General features: G+C 40.0%; 1 protein-coding gene across 6 annotated transcripts in view; it reads right to left on the bottom strand.

Annotated features, from left to right (window-relative positions):
- The window catches only part of LOC127852221 (uncharacterized), a 127,468-nt gene that overhangs the window by 45,000 nt on the left and 55,293 nt on the right, over positions 1-27,175 (bottom strand). For all 6 annotated transcript variants that reach the window (XR_008036139.1, XR_008036140.1, XR_008036141.1 and 3 more), the window contains 12 exons: positions 25,432-25,568; positions 21,519-21,703; positions 20,364-20,495; positions 19,502-19,656; positions 18,991-19,110; positions 18,477-18,655; positions 17,728-17,878; positions 17,173-17,307; positions 15,797-15,957; positions 11,551-11,643; positions 10,276-10,489; positions 2,607-2,717 (listed from right to left, as the gene is read on the bottom strand). Coding sequence is in view for 3 of the 6 variants with exons in the window: in XM_052386102.1 (XP_052242062.1) it covers positions 2,607-2,717; positions 10,276-10,489; positions 11,551-11,643; positions 15,797-15,957; positions 17,173-17,307; positions 17,728-17,878; positions 18,477-18,655; positions 18,991-19,110; positions 19,502-19,656; positions 20,364-20,495; positions 21,519-21,703; positions 25,432-25,568 (1,773 nt within the window). In the remaining 3 variants the exon portion in view is untranslated. The remainder of the gene's footprint in view (positions 1-2,606; positions 2,718-10,275; positions 10,490-11,550; positions 11,644-15,796; positions 15,958-17,172; positions 17,308-17,727; positions 17,879-18,476; positions 18,656-18,990; positions 19,111-19,501; positions 19,657-20,363; positions 20,496-21,518; positions 21,704-25,431; positions 25,569-27,175) is intronic.

Raw genomic sequence — 27,175 nt, 5'->3', positions numbered from 1 at the left:
ACGTATATGTCCATTTCGACAAACGTGATTATTTTTAAGTTTTAAAACGCAAAAAAGACGGATTTCTACCTTGTAACCACCAGATATATGCTAATTGGCATAGATAAAGTATGTTTCTTATTTATACTTAAATTAACTATGCCAAATAGGTTGTGTGGCTTTAAACATCTATGTGAATATACCACCCAGCCCCCCTTTCCAAACACAACAACAACAAAAACAGCAAGAAACAAAACGCCAAGTTCAATTAACTCCCTCAGTAGAAGCCTTGCCAGATTCGATTAATTGGCCCATTTGAATAAGTTTAAGTCCACAAGTAGGTTGATGTCAAGGTCAACATGAGTTCATGTGATGTAGGTGTTATAAAGGCTTTAGAGATAACATCGATACAAGTATTAAAGCTTTGTGGTAAGTGGTATTGATGTAAGAATAAACAAAAGATTTTGGTGAACCAAGTATTTGTACCTTCTGAATTACTTAACATTAAAGGCACACACCTTGAAATGAAATACATGGCAAAGTAAATTTAAGCATAAATAATAAACTAGGGATGCAAGAGGTTACAAAAATCATTAACCGGTTAACCTTTTCCCGTAATCAGTTATTAACCGGTAAACCGAAACGTCTTAAGTAGTGAAAATGATTTAGAGTACGTGAACAAATTTCATACCGCTCGAACAGCTCTGTAGAAACAAAAGTTATTTCAAATTTGAAATCGCTTGCGTTGATAACATGCCAGTTTCGTAATAAAATGTATTGTACAATTTATTTTAATAATTTTGTAAATGTATACTATATATTTTATTTAGTTTTCCTGCGTACATGCACAGGGGTAAAAAATTTAAAAACTACACAATGTTCATTTTCACGTGTTTTTATAACTTATTTTTGGTTGGGCCGCTTATTATACGTTCGCGTCGTATCGCTCACAAAAATGGTGTGTTTTAATTTTTGAAACTCAAATTGGCTTAATATAGAAATGTTTTTTCCCTTTCTATTCGACGTAAAGTGGGTCATGTGTGTCCAACGAATTCGCATCTCTTCTTATTCGATACTTACATATTTTGTTGTTTGCATTTGAGCGTTTGTAGCCGAAGTAGTATCGTTTGATTTTCATTATACAATTAAAAAATGTGGGTAAAATAAAGAACACGAATGCAATTTAAATTAATTTTGCACGATATGTAAGTTGAATGTTTAATATAATCAGTACTTTTTTTTAATAGCGAAGTAACTAATTATAATGATCTCAAATACTGATAGTTACGTATGTTTGTTAACGTACCATAGCGCAAAAATTTTAAGCAATTACACAAACACTAAATCCAACGGTTTTATTTTGTATCTATTTTTAATTGATGTTTAATTATTTAAAAAGTTAATAATTTGCTTTCTTTAATAACACTTTCATCGGACGGTAATGGTGGAATCATTAGACGTAATATTATCATAATTATATTAATTTTTGACAAACAAAAGGACGTTAACTTGTCAAGATTTCAACTACGGATGCAATTCTTGATAAAAATGTTACTTATAAACACGGTATTTTTGCGAGCAATCAGTGTTGGGTATTGGTAAACAAAACATCAAAATAAGCCGTCTAATGTCTCAACTGTTTTTTAATGCGAGTTCAATAAATGTGTCAATTACGTCTTTGCTAATAGCTCCCAATCACCGCAGTTGCTAGTTAAATTTTAGCGAGTCAAAAAAACAACAATAGTGTCAGCTATCAAAACGTACCGCCTATTTGTTATCACAAAGGTATTGATTAATTGTTTTATTACTTTGATTGTTGACACGTTATTTATTACCGTCGATCGTGCGGCATGTTGTTCTAACTAGTCGCCAGCGCAAGTTGGCAGTTTGTCACGCGAAAAAAGTAAAATCGTACAAATTATTCCATGAAAAAAAAAAATCAAAATTTTTTTTCCAGGTTAACCTTTTTCCGAAAATGTAACCGGTTTACTGGTCGTTTCGGTAGGTTAACCGGTTAACCTCTTGCATCCCTATAATAAACATATTTTATTTATGCCAATAAGAATATATCTGGTGGTTACAAGATAGAAAACAGTCTTGTTTGCGCTTTAAAAACTCAAAAATAATCTCGTTTGTCGCAATGGACGTATACATATAGAAATCATAGTTTCGGTTTTAAAATTAAAAAAAAAAATTACTTGCTAACTAGGCTATAGATTTAATGACAATTTTGCACACTTTCAAATTGCATCTATATGTATTGATTAACATGTATTTCATTTCAAGGTGTGTGGCTTTAAGTCCAAAATAAGGTTAATGTAAAGGTCAACATGAGGTCAGGTGTCGCGGATGAGTTGAGAGTGTCCAGACACATCATCTATGCAAGTATTCAAGCTTTGAAGGAAGCATCATTGATGTTAGGCAAAATGTGTCATTTTGGGTTAACCTCATACGGACGGAAATAAGGATGGTTTGAAAAACAGACAGGCCAAACACTATGTTCATCCCAGATGCTTGGGGGCCCAAAAACAACATGACCTTGTACACCTAGTTGCTGTTTTACTACTCAACAACTGCCAACTTGTGATCACGGCAAGGACCCTGCCTCATGTTATGCAGATACTGACCTCCTCAGCGAGGTAGGTAAAGCCAATCCCTCCAATGCGGGAAGCAGACCCCGTGAAGCACATCTCCATCACCTCCCTGTTCAGACCCACGGCCTCAAATATCTGGGCACCCTGCATGGTGAAGGAAACAACATAGTTACAGCACGTGGGGCAGATGTATATAACAACTATAAGAGATCTTAAGACTTATTAATTTCTGAATATAAATTAATAATATTTATTTTCGCGGAAACGAATGTTGTTTGCTGGTTTCTATAGATACGATTACGGATGTAACGTTATGTACGGAATGCTTCGGTAGAGTTCGTTAAAACAATGAAATTACGCATTTCCGTACCACGTGATATTACGTCATTCCGCCTTTTGCAAACTGCCTGTGCTTTTGTTCGGATCGTCAACAAACTTTATTTAAATTAAATCTCGAATCATCTGAAATAATGCCGCGTGGAACAAAGCGGAAATTACCGGAAAATGTGGAAGAGGTTGGAGAGGACGATACCCGGCTCTTACAACCGGACCCAGGTAGAGGCTTTATTGATTTTGAGAAGATAATAGATCTAAGGGCATCTAAAATCGTTCCTCCTATTAATACACGTAACGTTGAGGGGTGCGGTGTTAGCGGGGAATCAACTCTTAAGTTTCCCGGTAATCGAAAATACAATAAAAGTTCAATCTCTTGCTTCGGCTATTAATCAGGGTCAAAACATGATATAGTTGTCAGGAATTAACGCGCTTATCAAACGATGACTTGGCTGCGCACGTGCCAGCCGCATTGAAACAACAAATTCCTAGAGGCGAATATGTCCATTTGGCTGTTAAAAGGTGCCTTCGAATTATCCGCTTTTTGTAACGGTAGTGTTTTGCAACTTTCGGCAGAGGGCACTCTTGAACAGCGCCCTAAGGAGTGTAGGGATAAAATTCATAACATCGAACGGTGGTCGGACGCTTTCTTGATTTATGCGTCACTCTAACGTTACCATAGCACGCGACGCGATAAAGTGCAGGAGATTTTGCATTAACTTTCCCTGTAATGACCTACTTAATCTCGCACCATCGCCGGTGAATAGCAAAATATTACGTGAATATTTAACATCGTATAATTCTACAGATCGAAATGACCTTTTAAATGTTTTTTACAAATGGGTTTTCAATGCATTATAACGGACCCAGAGTCAGTAGATTTAGTAAAAAATTAAAGCTTGCAATCGCAAATGCTGACATAATTCAAGATAAGATAAATAAGGAGATTTTGGCGGGGAGGTTGGCTGGGCCTTTCAGCGAACAACCTTTTTCTAATTTCACGGTTTCCCCAGTTGGCTTGGTGCCAAAAAGACACCATGTGAATTTAGGATGATTCATCACCTTTCTTTTCCAGAGGGTAACTCGGTTAATGACTTCATTGATAAAAAATACTCATCCGCTCAGTACACAAATTTCGATGAGGCGGTTCACATGGTTCAAGATTTAGGGCAACACTGTAAACTTTTCAAAATGGATCTTAAGATTGCATCTCGCCTACTGCCAGTTCGGCGAGAAGATTTCGAAATACTGGGCATACAGTTTAATGGTATGTTTTATGTGGAAAAAGCATTACCATTCGGAGCTTCAGTCAGTTGCAAAACATTTGAACAGTTTTTCCTCATTCATTGAATTCTGCGTTAGGAGTAAAATGTCATCGGGCAAGCTTATACACTATTTAGACGATTTTCTGGGTGGCGATAAATCTGAGCTAGGTTACCGCAAGGTGATGGATTCGTTTATCAATTGCATGCACGAGCTAAACGTGCCGTTAGCCACGGAGAAAACAGAAGGGCCCACGGAAATAATCGTGTTCTTAGGCTTAGAATAAGATTCGGCGGAACTAGTAGTCCGCATTCTTAAATAAAAATCGTTGAGTTACGGGAATGAATTCACACCATCGTGCAGAACCAAATAAAAATAAAAAATAACCTAAAGCAAAAGCAATCGTTAATAAGGTCTCTTAACTTCGTGTGCAGGGCAATCCCAGTCGGCCGCCCGTTTTGATTAATTAACACCACCTGTGACATAACAAAAGCATTCCACCGCATACGTATAAACACGTGCTGTTAGGCAAGACCTCGAAATGTGGTTGACATTTTTGCGCGATTACAACGGCGTGTCGTTTTTCCATGACCGATACTGGATATTCAATGTTGACACTGATTGTTTACAGATAGTGCTGGCTGGTCTGGTTTGGGTTTTTGGGATTTATTTTAAAGGTCGCTGGTGTAACGCTCGTTGGCCTAATTTATGGCGGCAAAAGGGCGTAACTAGTGACATAACTTTTCTCGAATTATTTCCAATTGTAGTTGCACTGTTTCTCTGGGCGAGGATTTAAAAAATAAAAATATTATCTTCAACAATTTTCGATCTGCATATAGTCTAAACAACAATTGGCCCGCGGATCAACAACATGTTGTTCTCTTTGTAGCCTATTGTTTTGAAAAGGGTCTATCACCTAAATCTATCAGGAGCTACATTTCTGGATTGAGTTATATTCATAAATACATGGGCTAGTACGATATAAGTAACATTTTTTAGTAGTGAAGAAAATGCTTGAGGACTGTTCTCGCTCGCGACAAACGGTTGATACGCGGGCACCAATCACTCGCAAGGTCTTGACGGTTATTATCTCGCAATTAGCAAAGGTGTGTTATAATGACTTCGAGCGCTCACTATTCAATGCTATGTTTACTCTGGCCTATTTCGGTCCGTTCCGAGTCAGTGAATTGGTAGCAACAGCAACATACAGTTATCAGTTGCAAATAGCCCACGTTAGGGTCACGGGGGATAAACACGCCATAATGGTCACACTCAGGAAACATAAAACAAATCAGCGCGGTATTCCGGTCACAATTAGGATCCCATACGAGCCGGAGTATGCGTTGTGTCCAGTTCGGTCGTTTACAGACTACCTCGCAGTACGACCCCATAAAGTCGGTCCATAACCTTAGCGACTATGAATCCACACATTGGCTTGAATGGACTCTGGATTTCAGGCGTAGTATATCAACCTAATTTAAAAGTTAGGCTTTAAAAATAGTAGCAATGCAGCAGGGAAAAAACTTGTATAGCGCTTATTGGTATAAAATGTCCGAGATGTATTAAATGTCCGAGTTATGTCCGAGTTAAAAAGTGTGTAATGGTCAAGTGACCATTGGTATTACATGTCCGTGGTATTAAATGTCCGAGTTAAAAATTGTGTAATGGTCAAGTGACCACTGGTATTTAATGTCCGAGTTAAAAAGTGCGTAATGGTCAAGTGACCATTGGTAAAGTGTGTAATGGTCAAGTGACCATTGGTACTAAATGTCCGAGTTAAAAAGTGTGTAATGGTCAAGTGACCATTGGTATAAAAAGTGGTATGATTTCAAGTGTAGCGATCAAGTAAAAGTGTGATAAGTAAAGGTGTGATCGCAGATCAATCGCTGGGGTCGGCTGCGCGCTGAAAAGTTTACCAAGCACGAAATAGTGCGCTTATTGGTATTAAATGTCCGAGATATATTTAATGTCCGAGTTATGTCCGAGTTAAAAAGTGTGTAATGGTCAAGTGACCATTGGTATTAAATGTCCGTGTTATTAAATGTCCGAGTTAAAAATTGTGTAATGGTAAAGTGACCATTGGTATTTAATGTCCGAGTTAAAAAGTGTGTAATGGTCAAGTGACCATTGGTAAAGCGTGTAATTGTCAAGTGACCATTGGTACTAAATGTCCGAGTTAACAAGTGTGTATTGGTCAAGTGACCATTGGTATAAAAAGTGGTATGAGCGCAAGTGTAGCGCTCAAGTAAAAGTGTGATAAGTAAAAGTGTGATCGCACATCAATCGCTGGGGTCGGCCGCGCGCGAAAAAGTTTACCAAGCACGAAATAGTGTTGGGGCCGATCGATTCCGCGACGCCAGGGTTTTTTCGGAGCGATGGTGTGCATCTGTCGGATGTTGGCCTCGAATCGTATTTGGATTGCATTCGCGACGTCATCTTAAAGTTCTGTTAAAGGGCTAATCCAGAATTTGTGGGGGATAAATTTGTGAAATTTATTGTGGCGGAAAATTCTGTTTGCCGGGGGTCGGATGGGCATGCGCATTTATACATTTATCTGAATGGACTCTGTGACTACTTGCGTAGTTTATCATCCTTGTCCTTTCGGGTAATTCCAAGTTTACATTTATCTGAATGGACTCTGTGACTACTTGCGTAGTTTATCACCCTTGTCCTTTCGGGTAATTCCAAGTTATTAAAGTTTAAGCTGCTTGAACAGAATAAAAAATAGTAGCAATACCGTAGGGTAAAAAACGTTTAGGTGTCAAATCGCTGCCTGAACGATAAGTTGTATTTTAATGTCCGATTAAGATTGTAAAAAGGTACAAGTAATATTATCGCAAGTGTGGCGATAAAAGTGATCACAAGTGTAGTGATCAAGTAAAAGTATTATCGCAAGTGCGAAAAAGTGTGATCACAAGTGTAGTGATCAATGTCCGATTAAGTATATTATCGCAAGTGCGAAAAAGTGTGATCACAAGTGTAGTGATCAATGTCCGATTAAGTATGTAAAAGGTACAAGTAAAAGTATTGGATCACAAGTGTAGTGATCAAGTAAGTGTTAACGCAAGTGCGCAAAAAGTGTGATCACAAGTGTAGTGATCAATGTCCGATTAAGTATGTAAAAGATCACAAGTGTAGTGATCAAGTAAGTGTTATCGCAAGTGCGCAAAAGTGTGATCACAAGTGTAGTGATCAATGTCCGATTAAGTATGTAATTCGCAAGTGCGAAAAAAGTGCGATCACAAGTGTAGTGATCAAGTAAAAGTTATAGTGTGTCATTAAAAGTGTCATGGCGATTATCATGTAAAAGTGGATACAATGGTCAAGCGATTGGTAGAACTAGGTTTAGCCCAGCAAAGTATATGGTTCTTCCTAGTTCGGTCGCTTGATGAGCAATAGCATTTTTTATTTTGGGTACACGGTGTTGCTACTATAACGGTGTTACTTCACGTTTTGTAATTTTATCGTGTGCTCATCCACCTCCGGTAGGTATATTTTCAAAGTAACAGGTTTCCACGAGTGAGTAGCCGATTTTTCGTTGGGCTCGTGGTTACCACCGGCTGTTTTTTCGCTGCGGCCTTTTATATCCCACTTTTTACTCGTATAATATTAAAGAGATCTGTTAGTAATACTTTGTGCATTCTATTACATTTTGTGATGTTTATTGGGAGGCAAAATATTTTGGAATCGGGTCATTAAACTAGTTAAATGGAGTAATGTGTTGTTTTATCGTTGCAGTCGTAAAATAAGACTTATTAATTTCTGAATATAAATTAATAATATTTATTTTCGCGGAAACGAATGTTGTTTGCTGGTTTCTATAGATACGATTACGGATGTAACGTTATGTACGGAATGCTTCGGTAGAGTTCGTTAAAACAATGAAATTACGCATTTCCGTACCACGTGATATTACGTCATTCCGCCTTTTGCAAACTGCCTGTGCTTTTGTTCGGATCGTCAACAAACCCCACCCACCGCACCCTGATTAATATCTCGACTGGTCCGACATCCACATTTTAAGATGCTCAGAGTCGATTTAAAAACATATCTTGCACATAAATGGACTATACATTTGAGCTATACGATTCTGCCGGCAAGTTCTCTATTTCCAGTACATGTACACCGGCTCATGGCGGGATCCTAAAATCTGATAGCAGACATTCACACCCATTTTGGTGCCGGGGCCAGGCCACACCCCTTACAGTCGATCGAGATGGTGCCAAACTTGGTCTTGTACAACTGGGGCGCTTTCCAGCGGACAGCGTGACTCGGCGCTTGGACTGTCTTCATCGAATGCTACAATGGACAAACGCACTGTCGCACGTTTATATAGAGCACATGCATTCTGCCGGTGAACAATGAACTGTCTCGTGTTTAATATAAGTGCACAGGATTTTTTGATGCCACTTCCATATCCGAACATTCACTTTGGCGTCGTTTTTTATATTCTGTCTGTTTTTTATTGTCATATGAGCCTTTTTATGTTTTATTATGTCTTGTAATTTTATTGTCATATATTGCTTGTTGCATTTGCCTTCCTGTCGCAGTGCCGGAACATTCTGTTTGCCGGGGGTCGGATGGGCATGCGCATTTATACATTTATCTGAATGGACTCTGTGACTACTTAGCGTAGTTTATCATCCTTGTCCTTTCGGGTAATTCCAAGTTTACATTTATCTGAATGGACTCTGTGACTACTTGCGTAGTTTATCATCCTTGTCCTTTCGGGTAATTCCAAGTTATTAAAGTTTAAGCTGCTTGAACAGAATAAAAAATAGTAGCAATACCGTAGGGTAAAAAACGTTTAGGTGTCAAATCGCTGCCTGAACGATAAGTTGTATTTTAATGTCCGATTAAGATTGTAAAAAGGTACAAGTAATATTATCGCAAGTGTGGCGATAAAAGTGATCACAAGTGTAGTGATCAAGTAAAAGTATTATCGCAAGTGCGAAAAAGTGTGATCACAAGTGTAGTGATCAATGTCCGATTAAGTATATTATCGCAAGTGCGAAAAAGTGTGATCACAAGTGTAGTGATCAATGTCCGATTAAGTATGTAAAAGGTACAAGTAAAAGTATTGGATCACAAGTGTAGTGATCAAGTAAGTGTTAACGCAAGTGCGCAAAAAGTGTGATCACAAGTGTAGTGATCAATGTCCGATTAAGTATGTAAAAGATCACAAGTGTAGTGATCAAGTAAGTGTTATCGCAAGTGCGCAAAAGTGTGATCACAAGTGTAGTGATCAATGTCCGATTAAGTATGTAATTCGCAAGTGCGAAAAAAGTGCGATCACAAGTGTAGTGATCAAGTAAAAGTTATAGTGTGTCATTAAAAGTGTCATGGCGATTATCATGTAAAAGTGGATACAATGGTCAAGCGATTGGTAGAACTAGGTTTAGCCCAGCAAAGTATATGGTTCTTCCTAGTTCGGTCGCTTGATGAGCAATAGCATTTTTTATTTTGGGTACACGGTGTTGCTACTATAACGGTGTTACTTCACGTTTTGTAATTTTATCGTGTGCTCATCCACCTCCGGTAGGTATATTTTCAAAGTAACAGGTTTCCACGAGTGAGTAGCCGATTTTTCGTTGGGCTCGTGGTTACCACCGGCTGTTTTTTCGCTGCGGCCTTTTATATCCCACTTTTTACTCGTATAATATTAAAGAGATCTGTTAGTAATACTTTGTGCATTCTATTACATTTTGTGATGTTTATTGGGAGGCAAAATATTTTGGAATCGGGTCATTAAACTAGTTAAATGGAGTAATGTGTTGTTTTATCGTTGCAGTCGTAAAATAAATTATAAATATGATAATAACAATGTTAGTTTATGTGTCCCTTTGTCAGTAATACCCCAGCCACCTTGGGTTAAATCCAATCCAACACTACTGAGCATAAATGTTTTACAAGACTATTCTGTAAAACCATGTAATTTGTGCCTAGCTTTTTTAGTTATTAAACACAAATTTTCACAAATAAGATAAATCCTCCAGGATCTGACATGCAGTCCATACTTTTTGAAGGCTAAAATAAGGAAAATATGATTATCTGGTACACCCTCCCATTTATCTAGTCAGTGTATATGAGAGCCTATCTATGTCACCTTGTAGCTGTGCAGTGTGGAGATGCCCATCTTTGCCATGACCTTGGAGATGCCCTTGGCGCAGGCTGCGCGGTAGTTAAGGAAGATTTCCTCGTCAGACAGTGGCGGGTCCAGCAACCTCTGCTGCCTAAGACGGGCAATAGTCTCAAACACGAGGTACGGACAGATGGCGTCTGCACCGTAACCCAGCAGTGTGCAGATGTGGTGGACCTCCCTGGAAGTGAAGTAACAGTGTCAGCCTGTGTACAAACAGATCTGAGCGAATATATATGTCAGCTCTATATCAGGGAATGTTTCGACCTTAAAAGTTTGAACCTCACTATTTAAAATGTTACAGAACACCCCCCCCCCCCCCCCTATATATTTCTGTGGTAAAAACTAGCAAGAACTTGCTCAATCAAATCAAGTAACTTTAAGTTCTAGGACAAAACAATGTTGAACAAACAGAAAGGTTTCCCATGTGCACATACTTGTATCAGAGGTAGTGAGATAATGGGCATAAAACTAATTTCATGGCCAATGACCACACCATCGCTGTACTAAGCTAGTCAGCCTAAAAGGTGTAATAATCTGCTTGTCTACTGGTGTTTCTGCCCAGTTGATCACCTTAGTTTCCCTGACTCAAAAATGAGCCCCACTTTAAAAGGGCCTTTACACAGATTTTGGCATGTTTTGAAGTTTGTCATTATATGCTTTATATTGATAAATGTAAACATTGGATATAAAAAGCTCCCGTAAAAAATCAAAAATAAAATTACAAAAAGAAAAAAAGGTAACCCCTAGCAGGACTCGAACCACTGACCCCTGGAGTCCTGGAGTAAAAAGTCTACGACTTATACCACACGACCATCCTTTCGGATACACTGTCACATGTATTTTATACCTTATATAAGCAATTCTCGTAGTTTCCCAAAATATAACCACAACAACAGAACTCTCCAAATTTATAAATCGTTTCGCGTTGCAACGCTTTATAATTTTCGGGTTTTTGAATCGTCAACAGATGCATATAATGGCTATTTTAGAGCATGGTAAATGTTCAGTATTACTGTTTCCTCACAAAAATCATAACTAAAACGAAAATTTGCGAATCTGAGACAACTTTTTCAATTTTGTCAATTTACCCAAACGTGAAAAGGCCACTTTAAGTCTGAGATTCTTCTTTCCTAGGTTCATCTGAATCTACAATGAATCCCATTTAAGTCTGAGATTCTTTTTATCTGTGAGATCCTGACTCAACAAAAAGCCTCTCTTTAAGGTTAAGTTTGTTCATACCTGGGTTCTCCTGACTCGACAATGAGCCCCACTTTAAGTCTGAGTTTCTTCTTGATGAGGTCATGATGCACAGCCCCTACTGCCAGAAGGGAGCTGCAATGAGACAGCAGGGGGCACTGGACTAGTGATATCATACACAGAACTAGAGCTCAAACCCATGAGACAGCAGGAGGCACTGGACTAGTGATGTCATACACAGAAATAGAGCTCAAACCCATGAGACAGCAGGAGGCACTGGACTAGTGATGTCATACACAGAACTAGAGCTCAAACCCATGAGACAGCAGGGGGCACTGGACTAGTGATATCATACACAGAACTAGAGCTCAAACCCATGAGACAGCAGGGGGCACTGGACTAGTGATATCATACACAGAACTAGAGCTCAAACCCACGAGACAGAAGGAGGCACTGGACTAGTGATGTCATACACAGAACTAGAGCTCAAACCAATGAGACAGCAGGAGGCACTGGACTAGTGATGTCATACACAGAACTAGAGCTCAAACCCATGAGACAGCAGGGGGCACTGGACTAGTAATATCATACACAGAACTAGAGCTCAAACCCATGAGACAGCAGGGGGCACTGGACTAGTGATATCATACACAGAACTAGAGCTCAAACCCATGAGACAGCAGGGGGCACTGGACTAGTGATATCATACACAGAACAAGAGCTCAAACCCATGAGACAGCATGGGGCATTGGACTAGTGATATCATACACAGAACTAGAGCTCAAACCTATGAGACAGCATGGGGCATTGAACTAGTGATATCATACACAGAACAAGAGCTCAAACCCATGAGACAGCATGGGGCATTGGACTAGTTATATCATACACAGAACAAGAGCTCAAACCCATGAGACAGCATGGGGCACTGGACTAGTGATATCATACACAGAACTAGAGCTCAAACCCACGAGACAGCATTGGGCATTGGATTAGTGATATCATACACAGAACAAGAGCTCAAACCCATGAGACAGCATGGGGCATTGGACTAGTGATATCATACACAGAACTAGAGCTCAAACCCATGAGACAGCATGGGGCACTGGACTAGTGATATCATACACAGAACAAGAGCTCAAACCCATGAGACAGCAGGAGGCACTGGACTAGTGATATCATACACAGAACTAGAGCTCAAACCCATGAGACAGCATTGGGCATTGGACTAGTGATATCATACACAGAACAAGAGCTCAAACCCATGAGACAGCATGGGGCACTGGACTAGTGATCACAGAACTAGAGCTCAAACCCATGAGACAGCATTGGGCATTGGACTAGTGATATCATACAAATAACAAGAGCTCAAACCCATGAGACAGCATGGGGCATTGGACTAGTGATATCATACACAGAACTAGAGCTCAAACCCATGAGACAGCATGGGGCATTGGACTAGTGATATCATACACAGAACAAGAGCTCAAACCCATGAGACAGCATGGGACATTGGACTAGTGATATCATACACAGAACAAGGGCTCAAACCCATGAGACAGCATGGGGCATTGGACTAGTGATATCATACACAGAACAAGAGCTCAAACCCATGAGACAGCATGGGGCATTGGACTAGTGATATCATACACAGAACAAGAGCTCAAACCCATGAGACAGCATGGGGCATTGGACTAGTGATATCATACACAGAACAAGAGCTCAAACCCATGAGACAGCATGGGGCATTGGACTAGTGATATCATACACAGAACAAGAGCTCAAACCCATGAGACAGCATGGGGCATTGGACTTGTGATATCATACACAGAACAAGAGCTCAAACCCATGAGACAGCATGGGGCATTGGACTAGTGATATCATACACAGAACAAGAGCTCAAACCCATGAGACAACATTGGGCATTGGACTAGTGATATCATACACAGAACAAGAGCTCAAACCCATGAGACAGCATGGGGCATTGGACTAGTGATATCATACACAGAACAAGAGCTCAAACCCATGAGACAGCATGGGGCATTGGACTAGTGATATCATACACAGAACAAGAGCTCAAACCCATGAGACAGCATAGGGAATTGGTCTAGTGATATCATATACAGAACAAGAGCTCAAAACCATGAGACAGCATGGGGTCTGGATAGGGGTATAATACAGGGAACAAGAGCTCAAAACCATGAGACAGCATGGGGTCTGGACAGGGGTATCATATACAGAACAAGAGCTCAAAACCAAGAGACAGCATGGGGTCTGGACAGGGGAATCATATACAGAACAAGAGCTCAAAACCATGAGACAGCATGGGGTCTGGATAGGGGTATAATACAGAGAACAAGAGCTCAAAACCATGAGACAGCATGGGGTCTGGACAGGGGTATCATATACAGAACAAGAGCTCAAAACCATGAGACAGCATGGGGTCTGGACAAGGGTATCATATACAGAACAAGAGCTCAAAATCTTGAGACAGCATGGGGTCTGGACAGGGGTATAATACACAGAACAAGAGCTTAAAACCATGAGACAGCATGGGGTCTGGACAGAGGTATCATACACAGAACAAGAGCTCAAAACGATGAGACAGCATGGGGTCTGGACAGGGGTATAATACACAGAACAAGAGCTCAAAACCATGAGACAGCATGGGGTCTTGACAGGGGTATCATACACAGAACAAGAGCTCAAAACCTTGAGACAGCATGGGGTCTGGACAGGGGTATAATACACAGAACAAGAGCTCAAAACCATGAGACAGCATGGGGTCTGGACAAGGGTATCATAAACAGAACAAGAGCTCAAAACCTTGAGACAGCATGGGGTCTGGACAAGGGTATCATATACAGAACAAGAGCTCAAAACCTTGAGACAGCATGGGGATTGGACAAGGGTATCATATACAGAACAAGAGCTAAAAACAAAGAGACAGCATGGGGTCTGGACAGGGGAATCATATACAGACCAAGAGCTCAAAACCATGAGACAGCATGGGGTCTGGACAAGGGTATCATATACAGAACAAGAGCTAAAAACCATGAGACAGTATGTGGTCTGGAAAGGGGTATCATATACAGAACAAGAGCTCAAAACCATGAGACAGCATGGGGTATGGACAGGGGTATCATATACAGAACAAGAGCTCAAAACCATGAGACAGCTTGGGGTCAGGACAAGAGTATCATATACAGAACAAGAGCTCAAAACCAAGAGACAGCGTGGGGTATGGACAGGGGTATCATACACAGAACAAGAGCTAAAAACCATGAGACAGTATGTGGTCTGGAAAGGGGTATCATATACAGAACAAGAGCTCAAAACCATGAGACAGCATGGGGTCTGGACAAGGGTATCATATACAGAACAAGAGCTCAAAACCAAGAGACAGCATGGGGTATGGACAGGGGTATCATCCACAGAACAAGAGCTAAAAACCATGAGACAGCATGGGGTCTGGAAAGGGGAATCATATACAGAACAAGAGCTCAAAACCATGAGACAGCATGGGGTCTGGACAAGGGGTATCATATACGGAGAACAAGAGCTCAAAACCATGAGACAACATGAGGTCTGGACAGGGGAATCATATACAGAACAAGAGCTCAAAACCATGAGACAGCATGGGGTCAGGACAAGGGTATCATATACAGAACAAGAGCTAAAAACCAAGAGACAGCATGGGGTATGGACAGGGGTATCATACACAGAACATGAGCTAAAAACCATGAGACAGTATGTGGTCTGGACAGGGGTATAATATACAGAACAAGAGCTCAAAACCATGAGACAGCATGGGGTCTGGACAAGGGTATCATATACAGAACAAGAGCTCAAAACCAAGAGACAGCATGGGGTCTTGACAAGGGTATTGCAAATTAAGTGCGCAGCAAAAGAAAACCAAATTTGAGTACAGCAAACAGATCAACTGCATTATTTTAAATATAGATTATTATGTTGAAGCACAATACCATAAGAACAATCATATAATATGTGATTATTGTTCTGAATAATAATTGTACAAAAACATATTTACAAAAAAAATATATCATACAATGCAATATTAATCGCAGTGTCTTGGAAATAAATAGACATTATCTGCTTTTAATACTGCATTTGTGGTTCCTGTTCCTTTTTTTGATTTTTTTTCAGCCTTTAATTTATGTATGTTTTCTGGCCTTATAAGGGACATTTTCAAATTGTTTATGTATGTATCACTTTTTATATGGTCAAACCGATTGGTTAGCCTGACCAAATGTCTATGTGGCATGCCTACCTGACAGGGACATTCTCTTTGCCTGCAGACCGGTCAGACAGTACTATGATCTGGTACCCCTCCCTTGCGGCCCTCTCTGACTGTTCACACAGACTCCTCAGCACCTCCACTAGACCTGCCGGACCGCTCTTCACCGGGTAAACCATGTCTATGATCCGGCACTGCAGTTACACAGGCTCGCATATGAATTGTTGAATGAATATGAATTTCCAAGCAACATGTTTCAATAAAACCATGCACTCTTCAAATGAAGAGAAGTTTGGCAGTATTTAATATGGGCTCTGGGGGATAATGCATGTGTGTAAAGTGTCGTACAAGATAAGCCTGTGCAGTCTGCATGGGCTAATCAGGGACAACACTTTCCGCCTTTACCAGGTTTTTTGCTAAGAGGAGACTTCTTTTAACGAAAATTCCATAAAAGCGTAGTGTCTTCACTGATTAGCCTGTAATTGATAGGTAAGCATCCACTATAACCACATTTTGTTGTTCCAAAGCTTGTCATCAAAGCAAAGGGCTATTACCCTGTCCTCAAGGTTAAATTCCATTTTAAATTGAGCTGGTGTTTGTTACTGCAAAAACCAATGCTTTCCAGTTAACTATTTCTTGAATCCAATACAGGTCATGCCCAAGGTGACAATGCACCATTCAACAGGGTAAGGCCTCAAGGACATACCTTCCAGCCCCTGTAGTTGATGTACTCAAGGACATACCTTCCAGCCCCTGTAGTTGATGTACTCAAGGACATACCTTCCAGCCCCTGTAGTTGATATATTCAAGGACATACTTTCCAGCCCCTGTAGTTGATGTACTCAAGGATATACCTTCCAGCCCCTGTAGTTGATGTACTCAAGGACATACCTTCCAGCCCCTGTAGTTGATGTACTCAAGGACATACCTTCCAGCCCCTGAAGTTGATGTACTCAAAGACATACCTTCCAGCCCCTGTAGTTGATATACTCAAGGACATACCTTCCAGCCCCTGTAGTTGATGTACTCAAGGACATACCTTCCAGCCCCTGTAGTTGATGTACTCGAGGACATATCTTCCAGCCCCTGTAGTTTATGTACTCAAGGACATACCTTCCAGCCCCTGTAGTTGATGTACTCAAGGACATACCTTCCAGCCCCTGTAGTTAATGTACTCAAGGACATACCTTCCAGCCCCTGTAGTTGATGTACTCAAGGACATACCTTCCAACCCCTGTAGTTGATGTACTCAAGGACATACCCTCCAGCCCCTGTAGTTAATGTACTCAAGGACATACCTTCCAGCCCCTGTAGTTGATGTACTCAAGGACATACCTTCCAGCCCCTGTAGTTGATGTACTCAAGGACATACCTTCCAGCCCCTGTAGTTAATGTACTCAAGGACATACCTTCCAGCCCCTGTAGTTGATGTACTTGAGCACGTCGCAGTCCGACAAGGACAGGATGGGCTGCTCCAGCCACAGGCGCCGACACTGCTCCGCCCCGGGCTCCAGGATGTTGGCCTCCGGGCCCACAGGACACGCCTACAAGATACACAGAGAGTCACACCAACCACATATAAAGAAAGTCATCTACGAACAATGCCTTGCTTTATTTGGTATACAGCCTTTAGTGCTTACAAATATTTTTCATCTTACACATGTGATGGGTAATGTTTGGAGCATATACATTGTCTACCTTTTCTTTGATATATTGAATTTTGCTATTTAGGTTAAATAATGTCCACCAAAATGAAATAATGTCCTAACACTAACTTTAAGTAAGTTTTTTTTTTATTTTTAACTTTGTTTTTCATTTAAATTTTCTCATAATAGTCTTTTATTCAAAAACATGGCTTAAAATTACACTTGAATATTTCTTTTTTTGTATATACCATAACACTAGTTAAACTCTTCATGAACAATATGGGAGGATAAAAACCCACAACTAATAAGCATACATACCAGAGACATGACAATTTTCTCCCTGAAGGGGTCGATTGGTGGGTTGGTGACCTGGGCAAACAGCTGCTTGAAGTAGTCAAACACTGGAGGGTTGTAGAGGGACAGGCAGGCAAAGGGGGCGTCATTGCCCATGGAGCCAAGAGCTTCCTTCCTACAATAAATAGGGCCTTGTACAGGAGGCATAGAAACAAGAGTTGTGACTGGGGAAGTAGCTTGTTGACAGATTTTTATATTTAAATGAAAAAAGATAATATAATAATTATCATATATGAAAATTTATTTGCTTTTGTAAATACACATTATGCACCTGAAACAAAATTAACTTTAATATTTCTTTTCTTTTGATTTAATTAATTTCCCAGCTGGTGTGATATATGGTTGACATTTTGCTAAAATCCAACATGAAGCCATGAATTTCGCAATAAGAGCCAAATTGAGGACCAATAAGCGAAGACAATATTTTCTTTTGACAGTTTAAAGATAAACATACAAATTTAACCTTGCTAAGGATGTACTTAATTACAAATTGATAAAATGTTAGACAAGTTCAGTTAGTGTCAATGAGTCTCAATATATAAGTATAAGTAAAGTGATGGCAGCATGTCACGACTATATGCCCCCTCACCCCCACCCCTATGATACTCACTTGTTCCTGACCACGGGCAGCCTGCACCCCCCCCCCCCCCCTGTGATACTCACTTGTCCTTGAACATGGGCAGCCTCCTCCCCCCTCCTCTGGTGATACTCACTTGTCCTTGACCATGGGCAGTACAAGCATGTTGAGGGCCTCCGTGGTCCAGCCAAACATAGGAAGCCTGCGGTCCTCCTCCAAACAGCTGCCGTGCTCTATGTGCTTCCTGTCCACTGCACGGCGCCTGTGGTCCCCCCGCGTACTGTGGTGCTGACGTAGCTCTGCCATGGACAGCATCTGGAACAATGAGCCTCATTGGGAACAAACATTTAAAGAACTTTAAAGGTTTGAACACCTTTAGCAGTATTTAAGTCATGTCAAGGTGGTCTCTATAAACCTACTAATACTTTGGTGGGAAGGCATATCTGATTGAAGAAGTTTACCAGTACTTAGTTCACATACTTATGCCATTAAATGACAACTGCCCAACTTGAATCAATGGTAGGTGGAAAATGTCTGAAGACAAACTATACTGACTAATCTCCACAAGTTTTGTGGCCAGACTGGGACTCAAACTTTTAATTCAGTTGACTGTGCAGAACTCTACCAACTTACCTAGTCAGTTGACTTACCTCTTGTAGCCAGGTGGCCACAGGTCGCAGGTTGGCCAGGTGAGACTTGATCACCTCATCCTTCATGAGCACCTGCTCCTTGGTGTCAACCAGCAACATACGACCAGGCTTCAGCCTACCCTGCAATCATAGCAATGCTCATGTCTTACTTCTAAGTTGAGGAAACTGTAGGCTGCATTGGTGTTATGGCTATTATGTCAGACTTGTGATCAGAGCTGGGATTCAATACCTTAACTGTAAGCATTAAAATGAATTATCTCAAAATGCCGTCTGCACCAAAATCCTTAAGTCCAAGCCCGACGCTTTAGAAATATTGTTCAGACTTAATGAATCAGTCTAAACACTTTTTCGGAGCAGACTGTGACACGAAGACAATTGTCTGGATTTGTCCAGAAATACCCTCAAAAATGTCTTAATAAGCGTCTGTCTTTTTAGCATAATTAAGTTTGTTACAACTATGGTGGGAGTTACCAGCAATCAAAGCACAAAAGTTCAAGGTAATGATATGTACCTTCTGAATGACGTTCTCACTCTTGAGGTCTGTAACCCCGACCTCACTGGACATGTACACATAGTTGTCCTTGGTGACGTAAAACCGAGACGGACGCAGGCCATTCCTGTCCAAAATGGCTCCGATGTAGCGACCATCGGTGAAGGTCAGCAGAGCTGAAACACCCAGACTAGCTTTCTACAAATGGCTCTTCATGATGGATGTACACGAGTTATCTACAAGATCATACTTGTTATAATCAGCATCAATCTGAATGTCTCATTAATTACTTAAATCTTAGTTCAATTATAATGATGATAATGAATTCTCCACAACTTTTTGCGATTTTTAACCTTTTTATTTGTTTGAGGAGTCTTAAATAAATAACTAATTTGAATTCTTATCAGCTAAGCCAAAGTTCATGTTCACACATATTTTCAAATATATCAGATTTTGCACTTGGCTTGATTCAACATGTTTTTTTATAAAAAAAACGATTTTGGTAACTAGTGTATACCATGCAAAGAAAGATTTATAATAGTGTACAGAAATAAAATTTTAAATAAATAAATTCAAATTATACAACGGGAAGCTCAGTGGAACAATATATATAGAGAATACTCCATAACTTTTGAACTTCTTTATTGAGATTCTAAAACATGAATCAATACTATCATTTCCTAAGTGTTTTTATCTTCATTTTCAAAATATACAAACATGACAAAAATCTAATGAGGTTATTGAAATACACAATTATGTTATAGTACTCATGACAACTGTATAACTGTATCCCCAAAATTCTTAAATACAGGTTTGTTTATCCTGTTGGGTTATATTTGGTCACTGCAATCTAAATGATCGGCTCCAATTGTGGAGTGTTTACCGGGTCCGTCCCACGGCTCCATTGCAAAGGCACTCCAGCGGTAGTATGCCTTCTTCTCTGGGGGCATCGTCTTGTCATTCTGCCACGCCTCGGGCACCATTGTCATGATGGCCTCGGGCAGCTCACGACCTCCTAGCGACCACACACATGATAGGTTAAAATATCTGGGTCAATGGTTTGTCTATACTTGGAGAGATGCAGTTGCTTTAATACACATTTATATGAATTATTATTTCCTGGGAAAACTATTTACAAAAGGTTTTTACATTTTTCAAAGAAGAGATGTGTTTGTGAAACACAATGCCCCCTATTGCGTCGCTTTGAAGCCATATATTTGACCTTTGACCTTAAAGGATGACCTTGACCTTTCACCACTCAAAATGTGCAGCTCCATGAGATACACATGCATGCCAAATATCAAGTTGCTATCTTCAATATTGCAAAGGTTATGACCAAGGTTAAAGTTTTGGGACAGAATGACAGACAGATAGGCCAAAAACAATATACCCCAATCATTCGATCCGGGGGCAAACAAATAATAATGTGTAGTAAGTAGGGAGGGCAAGACTATTCAAATATTAAAATACACTGCCTTCAGTTTGTTGACTAGATCACAGAAGTCATAAAAGATAACATAAGAATATCATTATAGTTATAATTAATTGAATGAAAACAAATATTTTTCTAGTAACGATTTTGTATTTGATGCAATTTACAAGATATTTAAGGGTAAAACCTCTGTTAAGTATTGGCCTACCAACATGAAAATCAACAATCTCACTCTGAAGATTGATATTTTCATATTTAAAAATATGCCATCCTCCAAATGCACAGAGACTGATAAATTATGAATTGAGTCTGCATTCTGGGAAAACTGAGATTGATGCATGAGCCCCGTCCCAGATTACCCTGTGTGGTCCACTAATTAGAAAGAACACTTTCCACATTTTGTTAATGGAAAGTCTCTTCTTAGCAAATATCCAGGTTAGAACAAAAGTGTTTTCCTGCATAAGCCTATGTGGTCTGCACAGGCTAATCTGGAACGACACTTTACAAACATGCATTAAGCCCAGATTATGATGAAAATGATTAATGGTTTTTCATCTAAATCATGATTGTCATTCAGACTATTAGTGGCTAGTGATCACAGCCCACCTGCCATACATAGGAACTCCAGCACATTGTCCACGCATCCGGAGTCTGACATTCCTGACTCCACCACAGGGTACAGGTTCTGTAGACGGTCCCCATAGGTGGCACTCTTCATCACCCCCTCACGGGCCGCCATCAGGTTCACGTTGCCTTGCAGAGTGTTGATCTCACCATTGTGAGCCAGGTATCTGATATGGGATGAAACACAACAGTATGAGTCCACAAACACACATGAACAGTCAATGTACTTGAAAAAACATACATTAGTCATATTGGCAATATTATTATAATTCAAGTGGGAAAAAATTAATTACAGTGATATACTTGGTAAAACATTCATTTGTCAAATTGGCAATATTATTAAAATTAGAGCGGTATAAAAAAAGATAGCTCTTTGACTCGTACAGTGATAATTGTGTTGCGTTTATGAACAGACATATCAATTCTTCATTCAAATTTCATGATTCCCCTAATAGATATTCCCAGCAGATCTGTTGACTGTAGTTTTTACATTTGTATGTGTGTTGTTTTGTAAGGTGTGTAACCTTTGTGTGTGGTGCCCTATAAATGAGCTACATGTGTGGGAAGTATTCCTCTATCTGTGAGGCCACTGTGGTGAGTACCTCTGTAGTGTTGTATCTCTGTAGTGTAGTACCTCTGTAGTGTTGTATCTCTGTAGCATGACCTATGTAGTGTAGTATCTCTGTTGTAGTACCTCTGTAGTGTAGTACCTCTGTAGTGTAGTGCCTCTGTAGTGTAGTATCTCTGTAGCAGTACCTCTGTAGTGTAGTACCTCTGTAGTGTAGTACCTCTGTAGTGTAATACCTCTGTAGTGTAGTACCTATGTAGTGTAGTATCTCTGTAGTGTAGTATCTCTGTAGTGTAGTATCTCTGTAGTGTAGTATCTCTGTTGTGTAGTATCTCTGTAGTATGACCTCTGTAGTGTTGTATCTCTGTAGCGTAGTACCTCTGTAGTGTAGTACCTCTGAAGTGTAGTGCCTCTGTATTGTAGTGCCTCTATAGTGTAGTACCTCTGTAGTGTTGTATCTCTGTAACATGACCTATGTAGTGTAGTATCACTGTAGTAGTACCTCTGTAGTGTAGTACCTCTGTAGAGTAGTACCTCTGTAGTGTAGTTCCTCTGTAGTATGACCTCTGTAGTGTAGCGCCTCTGTAGTATGACTTCTGTTGTATGACCTCTATGAGTGCTACCTGAGCAGATGTGTTTCCTCTGTGGGTGCGTTACCCGTGAAGGTGTGTTATCTCTATGGGTTTGTAACCTTGCCAGGTGTTACTTGTGTGTAACATGTGTGTTACCTCTGTATTGTTGCCTCTGTAGGTTTGTTTTCTCTAGGTGTTTGAGCTACCTCTGTGGGTTTGTTTTCTCTGGATGTTTTTGTTACCTCTGTGAGTTTGTTTTCCCTGGGTGTTTGTGTTACCTCTTTGGGTTTGTTTTCTCTGGGTGTTTGTGTTACCTCAGTGGGTTTGTTTTCTCTGGGTGTTTGTGTCACCTCTGTGGGTTTGTTTTTTCTAGGTGTTTGTGCTACCTCTGTGGATTTGTTTCCTCTGGGTGTGTGTGTGTGTGTTATCTATGTGGGTTTGTTAAGTCACCAGGTGTTACCTGTGTGTAACATGCGTGTTACCTGTGTGGTAGTGTTACCTCTGTGGATTTGTTTTCTCTGGGTGTTTGTGTTACCTCTGAGGGTTTGTTTTCTCTTGATGTTTGAATTACCTCTGTGGGTTTGTTTTCTTTGCATGTTTGTGTTACCTCTGTGGGTTTGTTTTCTATGGATGTTTGTGTTACCTCTGTGGGGTAGTTTTTTTCTGGATGTTTGTGTTACCTCTGTGGGTTTGTTTTCTCTGGATGTTTGTGTTACCTCTGTGGGTTTGTTTTCTCTGGATGTTTGTGTTACCTCAGTGGTTTTATTTTCTATGGGTGTTTGTGTAGCCTTGGTGGGTTTGTTTTATCTGGGGGTTTGCGTTACCTTTGTGGGTTTGTTTCATCTGGGTGTTTTCGTTACCTCTGTGGGTTTGTTTTCCCTGGATGTTTGTGTTGCATCTGTGGGTTTGTTATCTCTGGGTGTTTGTGTTACCTCTGCGGGTTTGTTTTATCTGGGTGTTTGTGTAACCTCTGTGGATTTGTTTTCTCAGGGTGTTTGTGTTACCGCTGTGGGTTTGTTTTATCTAGGTGTTTGTGTTCCTCTGTGGGTTTGTTTTCTCTGGGTGTTTGTGTTACCTCTGTGGGTTTGTTTTCTATGGATGTTTGTGTTACCTCTGTGGGGTTGTTTTCTCTGGATGTTTGTGTTACCTCTGTGGGTTTGTTTTCTCTGGGTGTTTGTGTTACCTCTGTGGGTTTGTTTTCTATGGATGTTTGTGTTACCTCTGTGGGTTTGTTTTCTCTGGATGTTTGTGTTACCTCTGTGGGCTGGTTTTTTTTTTGATGTTTGTTTTACCTCTGTGGTTTTGTTTTCTCTGGGTGTTTGTGTAGCCTCGGTGGGTTTGTTTATCTGGGGGTTTGCGTTATCTTTGTAGGTATGTTTTGTCTGGGTGTTTATGTTACCTCTGTTGGTTTGTTTTCCTTGGATGTTTGTGTTGCATCTGTGGGTTTGTTATCTCTGGGTGGCTGTGTTACCTCTGGGGGTTTGTTTTATCTTGGTGTTTGTGTAACCTCTGTGGGTTTGTTTTCCCTGGGTGTTTGTGTTACCTCTGTGGGTTTGTTTTCTCTGTGCGTTTGTGTTCCTCTGTCGGTTTGTTTTTTCTGGGTATTTGTGTTACCTCTGTGTGTTTGTTTTCTCTGGGTGTTTGCATTACCTCTGTGGTTTTGTTTTCTCTGGGTGTTTGCATTACCTTTGTGGGTTTGTTTTCTCTGGGTGTTTGTGTTACCTCTGTGGGTTTGTTTTCTCTGGGTGTTGTGTTACCTCTGTGGGTTTGTTTTCCCTGGGTGTTTGTGTTACCTCTGTGTGTTTGTTTTCTCCGGGTGTTTGCATTACCTCTGTGGTTTTGTTTTCTCTGGGTGTTTGCGTTACCTTTGTGGGTTTGTTTTCTCTGGGTGTTTGTGTTACCTCTGTGGGTTTGTTTTCTCTGGGTGTTTGCATTACCTTTGTGGGTTTGTTTTCTCTGTGTGTTTGTTTTCTCAATGTGTTTGTGTTACCTCTGTGGGTTTGTTTTCTCTGGCTTTTTGTATTACCTCTGTGGGTTTGTTTTCTCTAGGTGTTTGTGTTCCTCTGTGGGTTTGTTTTCTCTGGCTTTTTGTATTACCTCTGTGGGTTTGTTTTCTCTAGGTGTTTGTGCTACTTCTGTGGGTTTGTTTTCTCTGGGTGTTTGTGTTACCTCTGTGGGTTTGTTTTCTCTGTGCGTTTGTGTTACCTCTGTGGGTTTGTTTTCTCTGGGTGTTTGTGTTCCTCTGTTGGTTTGTTTTCTCTGGGTGTTTGTGTTCCTCTGTGGGTTTGTTTTCTCTGGGTGTTTGTGTTTCCTCTGTGGGTTTGTTTTGTCTGAGTGTTTGCATTACCTTTGTAGGGTTGTTTTCTCTGTGTGTTTGTTTTCTCAATGTGTTTGTGTTCCTCTGTGGGTTTGTTTTCTCTGGGTTTTTGTGTTACCTATGTGGGTTTGTTTTCTCTAGGTGTTTGTGTTCCTCTGTGGGTTTGTTTTCTCTGGGTGTTTGTGTTCCACTGTGGGTTTGTTTTCTCTAGGTGTTTGTGCTACCTCTGTGGGTTTGTTTTCTTTGGGTGTTTGTGTTACCTCTGTGGGTTTGTTTTCTCTGAGTGTTTGTGTTACCTCTGGTGGTTTGTTTTATCTGGGTGTTTGTGTAACCTCTGTGGGTTTGTTTTCTCTGGGTGTTTGTGTTCCTCTGTGGGTTTGTTTCCTCTGGGTGTTTGTGTTCCTCTGTGGGTTTGTTTTTTCTGGGTATTTGCGTTACCTCTGTGGGTGAGCCCTCTCCCAGCTCGGGAAGGTGTTGGTCGAGAAGCGGCTGTGGATCAGGGACAAGTGGGTCTCATAGTCCGGGTCCCTCAGGTCCTTGAAGTAGCCCCACAGCTGGGCTGTGTTCAACTGACCCTGCAAATGCAGACAACAGATGTAGCTTCCCTGCTGAAATGTTGTCAAATGGCTCAGTACAGGGAGAAACATCTCAAACTTGATAAACACTTGAATATCATTAAAAGTAGTATTTCACTTTTTTTTGTTGGATCAAATTTTGATAATGTTGCTCATATGATGCATTAATCTGTCACTCTTGTGCTTGTCATGATTCTGGTATATTGAAAAAATATTACAAGAAAACTCTCATGAAAAGTTTGTATAAACATAAACCTTAATTTCAAGGTTGCACTTTAAAAAACAAACTAAAACATGATCTAATTACAGATGTTGAGACGGTGTATATTAATGTACATGTTTAGCATATATATGAAGACAGAATAAGTGAAGCGTATAAAAGTACACATTTAATAACCTAGTTTTCATACATCTCTCCGTGAAGTCATTAAATCATCTAACCTATATCTGGTGGCACACAGCCATTATTTCAGAATTATGAAACCAGTGTTCTATTTGACTGATTCATATGATATGTCAGAGCTCCAGATAATTTTTTTCAGCTAAAGGGGTATTTCACTCATGAAATTTTTAATTGATGAGTTAAAAACAAAATACGATAATATTAAGGAGTATTTATGTTCAAAGGATCAGAATTAATAATAAATTGTACATGTACTGTTAACTCGCTATAACAAGCAGTCTTGTACACAATAAAGCAATCACTTTCGTTTTATTTAACAGTTTTTCTGTTTGTTTTTTTTTGCCTTGGCTTATAAGCAGCTATTAATCTTTTTTTCTGTCTTGATTTGGCAAGCTACTGTTTAGCACACACTGTACAGCCACGATCAAAATCTTCTAAGCTTTGCCCACAAAACTTGTTTGTTATATGTGTATTTCAGCTGCCATTTAAAAAGTGCTACACAAGAGATGAACTGCTTGCAAAAATTATATGCTTAAAGTTGGGCGATTTGAGTTTTATCGAATGTGATGTCAAATGTTTTCACCATAAGCGTATTCGAATCCAAACAATGCAGCAGGGAGCCCGTTGTGTCAACATCGGCCTTTATCAAAATGAAATGATACTGATCTGACTGAAGAGTAAATTAGGTCGGGAACCACATTCTTTACATAGATGGTGATGTCACTACGTTTTTTACCGGTGGGGACACAATCAACCAGTCATGTTTACATGAATTTATATGCATTTTTAAACAGCTAATACGCATTGAAATTGCACACAATGCGTTATCCGAATTAAGCCAGGAGTTTTTTTACTCAACAAAATTTTAAGTCATGCGTATCTTCTTTTTTTCATGCGTATTTTACGCAAATACGCATCTTATCTGGCCCTCTGATATGTTCACATATGTCTTATTTCTGAATTATATACACTCAACCAGGTAATACTATTGCATAAAACTTGTAATGTAAGGGGTTAAACCCTCACACACATAAAATTACATCTTCCCCCTTAAAAACAGTAAAGTATATAGTAGGTGTATGCATGTATAAGATAAATGAACAAAAGGACAATGACCCTTGATTGGATTATTTAAACCATCATTTGTATACAGAGGACATTTTAAGTAATGAATACAACACTGAACTATAAAGGACATGGAGAT

The sequence above is a fragment of the Dreissena polymorpha genome, chromosome 12 (assembly GCF_020536995.1).
Source record: "Dreissena polymorpha isolate Duluth1 chromosome 12, UMN_Dpol_1.0, whole genome shotgun sequence".
Classification (NCBI taxonomy): domain Eukaryota; kingdom Metazoa; phylum Mollusca; class Bivalvia; order Myida; family Dreissenidae; genus Dreissena; species Dreissena polymorpha.
The sequence above is the reverse complement of the archived record's forward strand: the minus strand, read 5'-3'. Positions and strand labels throughout refer to the sequence as shown.